Below are 15,188 nucleotides of genomic sequence, written 5' to 3' on the forward strand. Positions count from 1 at the left end.
ACTTGATAATATTATACTACTACTGTATTATATGTAACTTGATAATAATAATATACTACTACTGTATTATATGTAACTTGATAATAATAATATTATACTACTACTGTATTATATGTAACTTGATAATAATAATAATATTATACTACTACTGTATTATATGTAACTTGATAATAATAATATTATACTACTACTGTATTATATGTAACTTGATAATAATAATATTATACTACTACTGTATTATATGTAACTTGATAATAATAATAATATTATACTACTACTGTATTATATGTAACTTGATAATAATATTATACTACTACTGTATTATATGTAACTTGATAATAATAATATTATACTTCTACTGTATTATATGTAACTTGATAATAATATTATACTACTACTGTATTATATGTAACTTGATAATAATAATAATATACTACTACTGTATTATATGTAACTTGATAATAATAATATTATACTACTACTGTATTATATGTAACTTAATAATAATATTATACTACTACTGTATTATATGTAACTTGATAATAATAATATTATACTACTACTGTATTATATGTAACTTGATAATAATAATATTATACTACTACTGTATTATATGTAACTTGATAATAATAATATTATACTACTACTGTATTATATGTAACTTGATAATAATAATATTATACTACTACTGTATTATATGTAACTTGATAATAATATTATACTACTACTGTATTATATGTAACTTGATAATAATAATATTTTCTTCTACTGTATTATATGTAACTTGATAATAATAATAATATACTACTACTGTATTATATGTAACTTGATAATAATAATATTATACTACTACTGTATTATATGTAACTTGGTAAAAATAATATTATACTACTACTGTATTATATGTAACTTGATAATAATAATAATATACTACTACTGTATTATATGTAACTTGATAAAAATAATATTATACTACTACTGTATTATATGTAACTTGATAATAATAATATTATACTACTACTGTATTATATGTAACTTGATAATAATATACTACTACTGTATTATATGTAACTTGATAATAATAATATTATACTACTACTGTATTATATGTAACTTGATAATAATAATATTATACTACTACTGTATTATATGTAACTTGATAATAATATACTACTACTGTATTATATGTAACTTGATAATAATATACTACTACTGTATTATATGTAACTTGATAATAATATACTACTACTGTATTATATGTAACTTGATAATAATAATATTATACTACTACTGTATTATATGTAACTTGATAATAATAATAATATTATACTACTACTGTATTATATGTAACTTGATAATAATAATATTATACTACTACTGTATTATATGTAACTTGATAATAATAATATTATACTTCTACTGTATTATATGTAATTTGATAATAATATACTACTACTGTATTATATGTAACTTGATAATAATATACTACTACTGTATTATATGTAACTTGATAATGATATACTACTACTATATTATATGTAACTTGATAATAATATTATACTACTACTGTATTATATGTAACTTGATAATAATATTATACTACTACTGTATTATATGTAACTTGATAATATTATACTATACTACTACTGTAACTTGATATGTATACTACTACTGTATTATATGTAACTTGATAATAATATACTACTACTGTATTATATGTAACTTGATAATAATATACTACTACTGTATTATATGTAACTTGATAATAATATACTACTACTGTATTATATGTAACTTGATAATAATAATATTATACTACTACTGTATTATATGTAACTTGATAATAATAATATACTACTACTGTATTATATGTAACTTGATAATAATATTATACTACTACTGTATTATATGTAACTTGATAACAATAATATACTACTACTGTATTATATGTAACTTGATAATAATATTATACTACTACTGTATTATATGTAACTTGATATTAATAATATTATACTACTACTGTATTATATGTAACTTGATAATAATATTATACTACTACTGTATTATATGTAACTTGATAATAATATTATACTACTACTGTATTATATGTAACTTGATAATAATATTATACTACTACTGTATTATATGTAACTTGATAATAATAATATACTACTACTGTATTATATGTAACTTGATAATAATATTATACTACTACTGTATTATATGTAACTTGATATTAATAATATTATGCTACTACTGTATTATATGTAACTTGATAATAATATTATACTACTACTGTATTATATGTAACTTGATAATAATATTATACTACTACTGTAACTTATATGTAACTACTGATAATGTAACTTGATAATAATACTATACTACTACTGTATTATATGTAACTTGATAATAATATTATACTACTACTGTATTATATGTAACTTGATAATAATATTATACTACTACTGTATTATATGTAACTTGATAATAATAATATACTACTACTGTATTATATGTAACTTGATAATAATATTATACTACTACTGTATTATATGTAACTTGATAATAATATTATACTACTACTGTATTATATGTAACTTGATAATAATATTATACTACTACTGTATTATATGTAACTTGATAATAATATTATACTACTACTGTATTATATGTAACTTGATAATAATAATATACTACTACTGTATTATATGTAACTTGATAATAATAATATTATACTACTACTGTATTATATGTAACTTGATAATAATATTATACTACTACTGTATTATATGTAACTTGATAATAATAATATTATACTACTACTGTATTATATGTAACTTGATAATAATATTATACTACTACTGTATTATATGTAACTTGATAATAATAATATACTACTACTGTATTATATGTAACTTGATAATAATATTATACTACTACTGTATTATATGTAACTTGATAATAATATTATACTACTACTGTATTATATGTAACTTGATAATAATAATATTATACTACTACTGTATTATATGTAACTTGATAATAATAATATTATACTACTACTGTATTATATGTAACTTGATAATAATATTATACTACTACTGTATTATATGTAACTTGATAATAATATACTACTACTGTATTATATGTAACTTGATAATAATAATATTATACTACTACTGTATTATATGTAACTTGATAATAATAATATTATACTACTACTGTATTATATGTAACTTGATAATAATAATATTATACTACTACTGTATTATATGTAACTTGATAATAATAATAATATTATACTACTACTGTATTATATGTAACTTGATAATAATAATATTATACTACTACTGTATTATATGTAACTTGATAATAATAATAATATTATACTACTACTGTATTATATGTAACTTGATAATAATAATATTATACTACTACTGTATTATATGTAACTTGATAATAATAATATTATACTACTACTGTATTATATGTAACTTGATAATAATAATATTATACTACTACTGTATTATATGTAACTTGATAATAATAATATTATACTACTACTGTATTATATGTAACTTGATAATAATAATATACTACTACTGTATTATATGTAACTTGATAATAATAATATACTACTACTGTATTATATGTAACTTGATAATAATAATAATATTATACTACTACTGTATTATATGTAACTTGATAATAATAATATACTACTACTGTATTATATGTAACTTGATAATAATAATAATATTATACTACTACTGTATTATATGTAACTTGATAATAATAATATTATACTACTACTGTATTATATGTAACTTGATAATAATATTATACTACTACTGTATTATATGTAAGTTGATAATAATAATATTATACTACTACTGTATTATATGTAACTTGATAATAATAATAATATTATACTACTACTGTATTATATGTAACTTGATAAAAATAATAATATTGTACTACTACTGTATTATATGTAACTTGATAATAATAATAATATTATACTACTACTGTATTATATGTAACTTGATAATAATAATATTATGCTACTACTGTATTATATGTAACTTGATAATAATAATAATATTATACTACTACTGTATTATATGTAACTTGATAATAATAATATACTACTACTGTATTATATGTAACTTGATAATAATAATATTATACTACTACTGTATTATATCTAACTTGATAATAATAATATTATACTACTACTGTATTATATCTAACTTGATAATAATAATATTATACTACTACTGTATTATATGTAACTTGATAAAAATAATAATATTATACTACTACTGTATTATATGTAACTTGATAATAATAATAATATTATACTACTACTGTATTATATGTAACTTGATGATAATAATATTATACTACTACTGTATTATATGTAACTTGATGATAATAATATTATACTACTACTGTATTATATGTAACTTGATAATAATAATATTATACTACTACTGTATTATATGTAACTTGATAATAATAATATTATACTACTACTGTATTATATGTAACTTTTCTCACAAATTTCTTGATGAAATTCTCCAAATCTCATATCATTAGAAAGACCTCTGTTTGAGGATTATGAATTACATAATGACTTTTCCATTAAGAATCACTTTACATATTTTTTGCTTAATCGAACTTCTTAATGCAACGAGTATGCCACATGATAGCTTGTTGTTGTCACCACAAGATGACTGGCTTTGATTTGAATTTTAGTTTTTTATTTGCAAGCCATCTTCCTAATTACATGCAACTGCAAAATTATTTTAACAATTGTAAGAGTATCATGGGCACATCGTTATTTTTTGGGGGTCGAATATTGCAAGGGACTTATGGCACTTGAGAACTGACAACCCGAGATTTGTGGTCACAAATCATCATCCCACCAAACATCACTGGCCTTTGGGAGTTTTTTTCATTTATAAGTCATCTTCCTAAAATGGAAAATGAAAATTCCATTACATGCAATTGGTGTGTGCTTTCTTAACTTATTTAGGTCTAAAATTTGCATGTTTTGTTTGTTCAAAAATATATGTTTATGACTTTGTGAACATGCATTCAGATGTTTCTGCATATTCAGCTAAATTTTCCTTCATAATAACTTTACATTCATTATACTTTACAATAACTTAGCCATGCAGCAAATGCTCACAACCCATTCATGTTCTATACGCTATTATAAATACCATTACTATACCTTATTCTTTACCTTAAATGTAGTTCTATTAGATAAATTTACATCTATGTGAGTTTATTTGTCGGACCATGTATGCAAAAAAGCATGGCTTAAACACCACACATGAAAATGATATAATAAGGAAAATTCAGGTACAGGGCATGAAGAATACCACAAATGTTTTGTAGGTTGCAGCTAATTTTATAATAATTCTAACGTTCCTGACCCAATGCAATTATGAATACATTGTTTGTGTAAATAAAACAGTAATTTTCTGAATTAGTTGATACAAACAATTAATATAATTTTGCGTATTAATTTATGCCTTTACGATTCTGTGTTTGTCAGCACAACTTTGAGAGTTAATCTAACATTTCCTTGGTACTTAACTAGGAAATCAGTTTTTTTTGTGATTATCGAATCATTTCTTTATTTTTATATAACAGGTGATAGTTGGAAGTACTAGGCTGGTTCAACCAAAGGATGTGCTGAAAATGATCTTCAAGAGATGACAGAATTTAATGTCAACTCCTTTGAAATGATAGAGACAAGCCACAAAACATTGTTTATAGTTCTTAAAAAAAAACATTCTTCCGTCAACTTACCACTTGAATCTGAAAATAATATGGAACAGCTGATAAGTGAAATTGCATTGATTTTCTGCGAACGGTAGTGGAAGAAAAATTTGAAACCGATTCATCGTGGTGAGACAGAGAATAACATTGACCGCAACAATTTTCACGACCCTGTGAGGGTTTCAGTTTCGGTTTGTATCCCCTCCCTTCCTCTACATATGAGGCCCTTTTGTTCAACACAGGCGTTTGTCAGGCCACTTGAATTACAGATTTAGTTCAAACACTAAACATTAAAGTCTCTTAAACAGATTTTAAAAACATTATCCATTTTATGGATAAACAAAACTTAAATTTGTTTTACAAGTTCATCTTTTATTTTAATATAGTTAAAACACAATTTTACATAAGTTATTTGTGACACAACAGTGTAGAACATTTTGAACTGTATGAAATAGATACACTTATTTCTAGCTCTTTATTTTTAGCTCTGGTAAGCCATGAAAATATTTTGTTAAGTGCACAAGCTGGGTTTTTAAACCAGGATCTTGAGACAGTATTTTGGGTAAATGGTTTTGTTGCTTCCATTTAGAATATGAAGGGTATTTTAATTACTTATTCACCATAACCTGTAACTTGGTTTGTTTCAATTTGTATGTTCTAGGAACTTAAGACAGTTAGGCACTATTACAGATAACTGTTTTTTTGTTTTTGTTTTTTTCACATCCATTAAATTAACGAAGGAAGAGACTTACTGCTCACTGTCAGTTTTATTATTATAATGTGGTCATTGTCTAAGAAATCATAAACTTTCTTGCATTAAGAGTAACTTACTTGCTTTAAAATCTTTCACGCTTTATCTTCTGTGTAATGGAAGTAAATCATGAATCAACTCTGTCCACAAAAAAAAAGGTCTACTTTGAAAGAGGTTTGATTAACGTTTTGTAGGTTAAACAATTATCACTCACTTAGAAAGGTCAAAGGTGAGAAAACTTGTACATTATTTGGGCTCTCATTATGTTTTAAACGTGCAAAGTATTTCGGTGTACATTCAAAATTATTAATGGAGCTATTGTAACCTGCTTTGCTGACAAACTTTGCTAGCTACAAGCTATTTAAAGTAAAATGCGTTGGAAAGTAACTAATATATCTTTGTTTTTCGATTTATTATTATATTTGTTAAAAAAAAAAAATGATTTAATAATCTCATTCGTGCATCCAGTGTCAATCAAACAGCAAATGAATTTATCATTTGACCAATCTGCATTTCAGAATATTAATTAAAGGACCTATTATTGCTTTCCATCGTTCTACCTCGTTTAAATTTCAGTAGTTCATATTGTAGAGCAACATTTGAAACGTTTCTGATTATTAAACATTCCCAAAAGATGGCGCAAGTGTTCATATTAATATACAAAAAAAATGTGTATATAACACGTATTCAAGCTTTCGTGACAAATAAAAAAAAAAATATTCAGATATATTTTGGGACCTCCTCCCGTCCAAATGATTGTCTGCGTATATAAAGTGATTATCATTGTTTATTGTTATTATAAATTACCCTGAAACTAATCAAACTTTGAGTTAAAAATTAAAACTAGTTTGTTTCTAATGGTGCAATTATTAACTATAATTCATTATTGTACTTTTGTACTCCTTTGGCATGGGAGGAAAAATAGTTAAAAGCCATTGTTTATTGTGTAATGAAAACAAAAGTGAGTCCAATAATTGGTTTGAAGTGTTTTCTGTAGATTTCTGTAGAAAAATAGTTAAAAGCCATTGTTTATTGTGTAATGAAAACAAAAGTGAGTCCAATAATTGGTTTGAAGTGTTTTCGGTAGATTTGCTTTCATGGAAATAACCGAATGTGGATAACACCTTGAAAAATAAAAATTCAGTTTATAAACAGCTGTGAATCCAAGGTCCACAGAGATAAATGAAAGTAACATTTTTGAATTGTTATCTTAAAGGTTTTTTTAGCCTTTTAAATATGAAATTTTGTTCACATTAATTTTGACTAAAAATAAATCTATCGCGGCCAGGCGTGTGACTGTTCAATATGAAAAACAGTGTGTTTACTTAATTTTGAAAAGAGAGGACGCGAGTCTGTTAAACTAGGAACAACGCACTGCCCTATGAGGTTAGCAATTCTCGCGCAAATATGAGTGTAGAGGCGATATTTCACGTGAGTTAAAATAAGTACAAAAGCTATTGAGGAAGTGTGTGTGTTTCTTACAGCAAAGCCACATCAGGATGAGAATAGAACCCCTTATTTTAGCGTTGTAAATCCGTAGACTTACCGCTGTACTAGCGGGTGGCTATTGAGGAAGTAAACAGAAAACAAATTTTTTTTTCATTGTAATGGAAGTGAAATATCAAATTATAATAATTGATCGTGTAATATGCGTCAAAAACATTACATACATATGTAGCCATAATTTATACGTATACAAAGATGGTTGGAAGAAGCTAAAAGACGTATCATTTGTGGTCGTTGTTGTGTAAATAAATTATACAGATACTTACAGTGCTCATCTATTCGGATGTTCGTGGACTTTATATAAACATCCATACAATTCTTTAAGCTGTATGCAATTCAATATTTCTTCCAGATTTAATCTCATAGCACCAATTACTAAAAAAAAAAAATTCAGGGGAGCATGCCCCCTGAAGCATTACGATGTCGTGCTCACCGAGTGTGCTTTGCACAATGTGTCGACTTCTAACCCCCAGATTAGTACCCCTCACTTTTCAAACATTCAGTGTACAGGCGTGATATATATTGTGACACCAATTTAATTTTGAACAGCGTATATTTGTTTACCATCTTTTATTCGCTTAATATATTATATATATTACAACAACCTTCACTTACAGAGCAATTCTCTCTAACAAAATAATTTTCTGTGTATTATATGTCTCCAAATCGTACTGGATTTGAGAATACATATTTGTACTCGTCAATTTTAACTGTACCTAAAAGCCTAGTATTTGTTTACCATTTTTACGAGTTCCAAACTGTACCGCTAAGATAACAAAAATCTGTGTACGTTGCTACAGACTTTTGTCATTTGTTTTACATGAAAGAAAAAATGAAATTCACTTGCACTTTGCTTTTATTTTTCGTAATTTCACGTGTTGCTGCACATGCTGTTATGTATTCATTCCAAGCATCTCTTAGCTAGCTTTGTATTATAGGACATTATAATGGGTCGAATTCATTGCCAGTAATGTTTCGCGGTGTTTTGGTTATACGTTTTAATAATGCATATTAAAAAAGTGCTTGCCAGTATAGTTAAGTCATATTCGAACGAGGCCAAGCGTGTTAAGGCGTTCGACTCGTAATCCGAGGGTCGCGGGTTCGAATCCCAGTCGCACCAAACATGCTTGCCCTTCAGCCGTGGGGACGTTATAATGTTACGGTCAATCCCACTATTCGTTGGTAAAAGAGCAGCCTAAGAGTTGGTGGTGGTAGGTGATGACTGGCTGCCTTCTCTCTTGCCTTCCACTGCTAAATCAGGGACGGCTAGCGCGGATAGCCCTCGAGTAGGTTTGCGCGAAATTCAAAAAAACAAACAGGCATATTCGAACGTTACGTTGTAATAATTTATTAGAACATCTGTATAACACTGTAAGCTTTTAAGCCTAATTACAAGCAACTGTAAAATTATTTTAACAATTGTAAGTGTAACATGAACACATCATTATTTTTTGGGGGCGAATATCGCAAGGGAGTTATGGCACTCGAGAACGGACAACCCGAGAATCGTGGTTACAAATTCTCGTCCCACCAAACATACTGGCTTTTCGCCGTTTGAGAGTTATAATGTGAGGGTCAGCTCCACTATTCGTTGGTAAGTAGTAGTCCAAGGGTTGGCGGTGGGTGGTAATGACTAGTTGCCTTCACTGCTAAATTAGGGACGGCTAGTGTAGACAATCCTCGTGTTGCTTTGTACGAAATTTAAAAAAACCGACAAACCTCACACTGACTGTTAGAAATTATGATTCGTGCTTCACCCACTGATTTTAGCAACGCGATTTTATGATGCCTTAGGGCAAAGATTCTTCACCCTTGTATAGCGATTAAAAATGGTGTCTAGCTGATCCTGCGATCAGAATTTGGGTCGCAGCCATTAAAGAAAAACTAAACAGAAAGAGCAAACAAGAAAATTGATATTATCTGACCTGTGGTATGAGTACTTATGAAGTTACTCTGAATTAGAATATGAAAAAAAACAAAACAACATTTAGCAATTACGACGGAAATACCCGAACTTTGTTCCCATAAACAAAGTGCGCTGCGCAAGTGGTGTTATCTGCAGGTGAATTGTAGCATTTTAAACTCAGTAAATTTATAATAATAACAAAAGTAAGTTAGGTTATTTTATGTATGTTTTTTAAAGCGTCACCACTTAAGAGAAATAAGTATTCATGTGAAGTTTATTTTTAAATAGTTAAAAAATTACAACATTAACGAAATCTACATTCAAATTTAGTTTCACAAGATAAGTTTTACAGAGATATAAGCACTAAAGGAAAGCCTTTCCTTTTGTTGTATATATAACATCTGTATCAGACTCAGGTAAAATACTGTCACATAAACGTTTAATCCTAGCAGCTTGCTTTGTTATTACATATAAAGCTACACGATGGCCCGTTTGCTGTCTACCCACCACGAGTGTCTAAATACAATCTTGGGCCTTACAATACCTTAAACTTAGTCTGAACTATTTGGTGCCAATAGTAGTGGTAATTATTTTGCTCTAATGTTGAAAGAACTGCTATGTTTTCGTAGTTTTCGAAGTAAAACAGTTATAGCTTTTCTATAGGATATGCTTTCGGAATATAAAACATCACAAATCCGATATAAGTATCCCTAACCATCCACATTACCCGAAATGCTAAGTTCAGCTATTTGTCCTATGATTCTCTCTTATTTAACATCCTGCTTAACCTACCTATAAAAGTTGGCCCCCCCAATGTCACAGTGGTATGTCTGCAGACTTAGAATGCTAGAAACCGGGTTTCGATACCCTTGGATGGCAGAGCGCAGACAGCTCATTGTGTAGCTTTGTGCTTAACTTCAAACAATGTTTGTTTGTTTTTTAATTTTGCGCAAAGCTACTCGAGGGCTATCTGCGCTAGTCCCTAATTTAGCAGTGTAAGACTAGAGGGAAGGCAACTACTCATCGCCAACTCTTGAGCTACTTTTTTACCAACGAATAGTGGGATTGAACGCAATTTTACAACGTCTTTATGGCTGAAAGGGCGAGCATGCTTGGTGCGACAGGAACCCGCGACCCTCAGATTACTTGTCAAACGCCTTCACTCACCTGGCCGTGCCGAGTCCTAAAGATTGTTGAAACCAATCTGTGACTAAAAGCTGATAAAAAATCGCTTCATTAACTGTTTGTCAATCGAACTTTTGGTAGTTATAAAATGTTTAGGGACTTATAAAGCTACACTTTGGAGATCGATTGCCTGCGTTAGACACACCTCAGATATCCCACTGTGTAACTTCGAACTGAAAAATAACAAAATATATTAAAAACAATTGTAGACTGCCATCTGTTGTTAATTATACAAACTTTTGTGGTAACCGAAATCAGTGTTAAGAAGACATCACCGTACAGAAAGATGGACTATATTCTAATAAAAACAAAACAAGAAGAAGAACAATCAGAGAGAATGTGTTCTCTCCTTTCCGACGTTCCTTTTCGAGATTGCATGTGTTTATATCGAATAAAGCCAAATGTCACCTTCTAAAACTCAGAAAATCCTTCTCAGATCCAAGATGATCAACATTCCATTTAATTTTTTAGTGTGAACAGGAATCCAACCAATCGTAATGTGATCAGGAAAATTGAAACAAATCCGAACACAATTTACAGGGTAACTACCCCCAATCCGCGAAATTACCCTATGCCTCCCACTATTAAAAAAAAAAAAGCTTCAAAATGATCCAGAATCCGGATTTGGAGAGAACTGTCCAACATTAACTTCTGATCTTATGTAAAAATTTCGTGTGCATCGGCCTGTTAGTTTTCGAAATACAGTGCGCGAAAACACAGACAGACATACGAAACCGATTGCAATACGGTCAATACCCATGGTGTCTTCTTCGTAAGTAAGGGTTAAAAAGTGTTTCTTGCGTATGTTTCACTGATGAGCGTAACAAACCACCACAACATACTGTTTACTTGTGTTCAAGAGACGGAAACCTGTGACGTCTGGTATAAACAACTGTTACTAAAACTCCGTTACACAAACAAATATGGCCAAGCGTGTTAAGGCGTTCGACTCGTAATCCGAGGGTTGCGGCTTCGAATCCCGGTCGCACCAAACATGCTCGCCCCTTTACCCGTATGGACGTTATAATGTGACGGTCAATCCCACTATTCGTTGGTAAAAGAGTAGCCCACGAGTTGGCGGTGGGGGGTGATGAATAGCTGTCTTCCCTTTAGTCTCACAGTGCTAAATTAGGGACGGCTAGCCCTCGAGTAGCTTTGCGCGAAATTCAAAACAAACAAACAAACGTACACAAACAGGGTGGACACGTGAAGCAACTACATCGTATGTTGTAAGGTATCATAAATTAGAAAAAAACAACGTTATTAACGCAACCTGGGAAGACTAGATAGTGAGACAGATATACAACAACAGAAAGAGAAAGAGCGAACAATGTCGAAGCCTCTAACATGAAGTTTATTGTTCAAATAATTTGTAATATGGACTCCTTTTATTTGTCCTGTGGACAAGCTGTGTTGAAACCCAATTTTAAGTGTTATTGGCTCACGGATAAATGAATTAAAGATTTGCACTTCTCGAAGTGACATGTTATTAATTCTCGTGGTGTTTGAAATACAATCAAGAGCGATGATTATTTTCGGTTCCCTGTGCCACAAATTGATGAGAACTGTGACAGATTTCACTTGGACGAGATGACAGTCCATCGTAGATTAACTCTTTACTCGCTAGTAAAGTATCCCTAGCCATCCATATTACCCTAACTGTTGAGTTGAACGGTTTGTCCTATGATTACCTCTTATTTAACATCCTGCTTAACTTACCTACACTGGTAACCATTATACTATTGGATTAACTAAAACAGATGGATAAAATAGAAAAGTGTCTTACCCAAGGTTAACCAAGGACAAATTACATGTTGCAATCCAGCAACTTTGTGACTACGAGTCTGAAGTGCTAATCATTGTGAAATATAGAGCTAGAGAAATTCCTGAAATTTACTCTCGGAGCAAAGTTTGTTTGAAGTTTCGACTCGTAATCCGAGGGTCGCGAGTTCGAATCCCGGTCGCACCAAACATGCTCGCTCTTTCAGCCGTGGTGGCTTTATAATGTGACCGTCAATCCCACTATTCGTTGGTAAAAGAGTAGCCCAACGAAATTCAAAACAAACAAAACCAAACCTTAAGAAATATATTCATTAAACGCTAATAACAAACATTAAATGTCATGTTGCATGTTCAGAGACAGAACAAATAAAAAGGGGCTTAAGTCGCAACTTTTATATTTAGGTGAACACACCTGTAAGACACTCGTGAGACGTTGTCGGTAATTATTTCTGCAAAATACAAAATAATAATATAAATCTGCCAATGGAACCTTTTCTTCCCTATATTGTATTATTATTTGTCACACTAAGCACGTGACTAATTTCGTTAGATAAAACTTGAGCGTTAACCACCTGGTGATGAAAATATTTATTTAATGAAATATTTGTTTGTTGTCAAACGAAGAGTATACAATGGGCTATCTACGTTGTGCCCATTTAGTACATAAGTACTAAAACTTGATTGTTAGGGGCATGATTGTACAGGTTCACCGCTTAGCTACTGGGATGCGGATTGAGTCTGTATATAACAAGTATAGCTTTTATATAATTTTATTTATTTTATTAGTTTTAATATAGGTATAAAGGCGTTCCTTTATATTGGTTTATTTTGGGTTTAAGTTGTTGTATAAGCAAGGCGTCTTTAATTTTGCGTTTGTTTATGTTTGTTTCTTTATTTAGTATTTGAGTGTTTATTATGGTTATGTTGTGTTTATTTGACTTGCAGTGTTCGAAAACGTGTGAAGGTGACTTTTTATGTTCTTTGAATCTGGTTTCCATTTTTTCTACTTGTTTCTCCAATATAGAAGTTGTGGCAGTTATCACATTGTATTTTGTAAATAATGTTGGTGTGGTGTTTGTCAGTGTAGTTTTTACACAGTATAGACCTCAGTTTTGTGCCTGGTTTTTGAATAAATTTGGTATTAACTGGAATGTCATATTTTGTTGCTAGTTTTTTGCCAAATGTTGGTTATTTTTCTGCTGATGTCAGGAATATATGATATGCAGCAGTATATGGTTTCGTGATTTTGATTCGTGAGATATATTTACTTTTGTTGGTTGATTTTGCTTTGTGTCTAGGTGTGTGCGTATAATTTTTTCTACGGTTTGTGGAGGAAACTTATTGATGTTGATGAAGTATTGTTTTATTTTGTCTCATTCATCGTTAATTTTATCTGGTGAGCATAGTTTTATGGCTGTATTTATTAAATGCTATCGTTTATACGATGAACGTACACTTTCTTGAAAGAACCGTGTGTGTGGCTCATTGTTTCGCCTGCTGGAGTTTGGAATGTTTCTTTGTTTTGAATTTCGCGCGAAGCTACACGAGTTTTTGCCGTTTACATAACTTCTTGTAGCTGTAGTGACGTATAAGTGATATTGAAAAATAATAATACCAAATTGCATACACAGACAAATATGATGCAGAAATGACACGTCATGAGGCCTATAAAAAGTTTATATACTAGCTGCGTGTTTCTCACGGGTTTTAGAACGATCGACAAGACTTATGTCGCGATTGGTCTAGAGATATCTACAGGAAGTAAGTGGATGCGAAAATTTTCAGCATAACAAAATCCGACCCAATTTCAATGAAAATGATTCACTTACATAAAAGCACATATATTTTGTGAAAAAATTATGTGTGATGGAGAAAATGGATATCACTTTCTGATTCAGCGAACAGAAATTACTGCACATATTTAAAGATAATAAAACCATCGAAGGCCTGTGTGGAGGAACTTCTGTTACTGGTTTTACTCAAGATTTACAAAATAGTTCTTTTAATTAATACTAGATGGAGCCTAAAATAATATCTCAGAAGTTCGTACGCAGCCGCGAGCGTTAATGGTGAACTGGTTTACAATGCGTGCGCGCTACGAAAACGCTCGTTCGAGTCAACGGTATTTGAAATCTAGCAATTGCATTTGAAGAGCTTAAGTTATAGTCGCATGCTTGTAGAGGAGAAATCCTAGCGTTCACTTGCTTAAGAAGCCTTAGAAAGTATCATTAAACCAGTGCTGCCATCGTAGTATTTTAA

At 29.8% G+C, this 15,188-nt stretch overlaps 1 protein-coding gene across 1 annotated transcript in view; it reads left to right on the plus strand.

The window, feature by feature from the left end:
• Nucleotides 1–6,641, plus strand: part of LOC143228838 (sec1 family domain-containing protein 2-like) — a 29,768-nt gene extending 23,127 nt beyond the window's left edge. The window contains exon 10 of the mRNA XM_076460225.1: nucleotides 5,671–6,641. Coding sequence (XP_076316340.1) covers nucleotides 5,671–5,736 — 66 coding nt within the window. The 3' untranslated portion in view covers nucleotides 5,737–6,641. The remainder of the gene's footprint in view (nucleotides 1–5,670) is intronic.
• Nucleotides 6,642–15,188: the final 8,547 nt, after the last annotated feature.

Source organism: Tachypleus tridentatus, chromosome 10 (genome assembly GCF_004210375.1).
Source record: "Tachypleus tridentatus isolate NWPU-2018 chromosome 10, ASM421037v1, whole genome shotgun sequence".
NCBI classification, from domain to species: domain Eukaryota; kingdom Metazoa; phylum Arthropoda; class Merostomata; order Xiphosura; family Limulidae; genus Tachypleus; species Tachypleus tridentatus.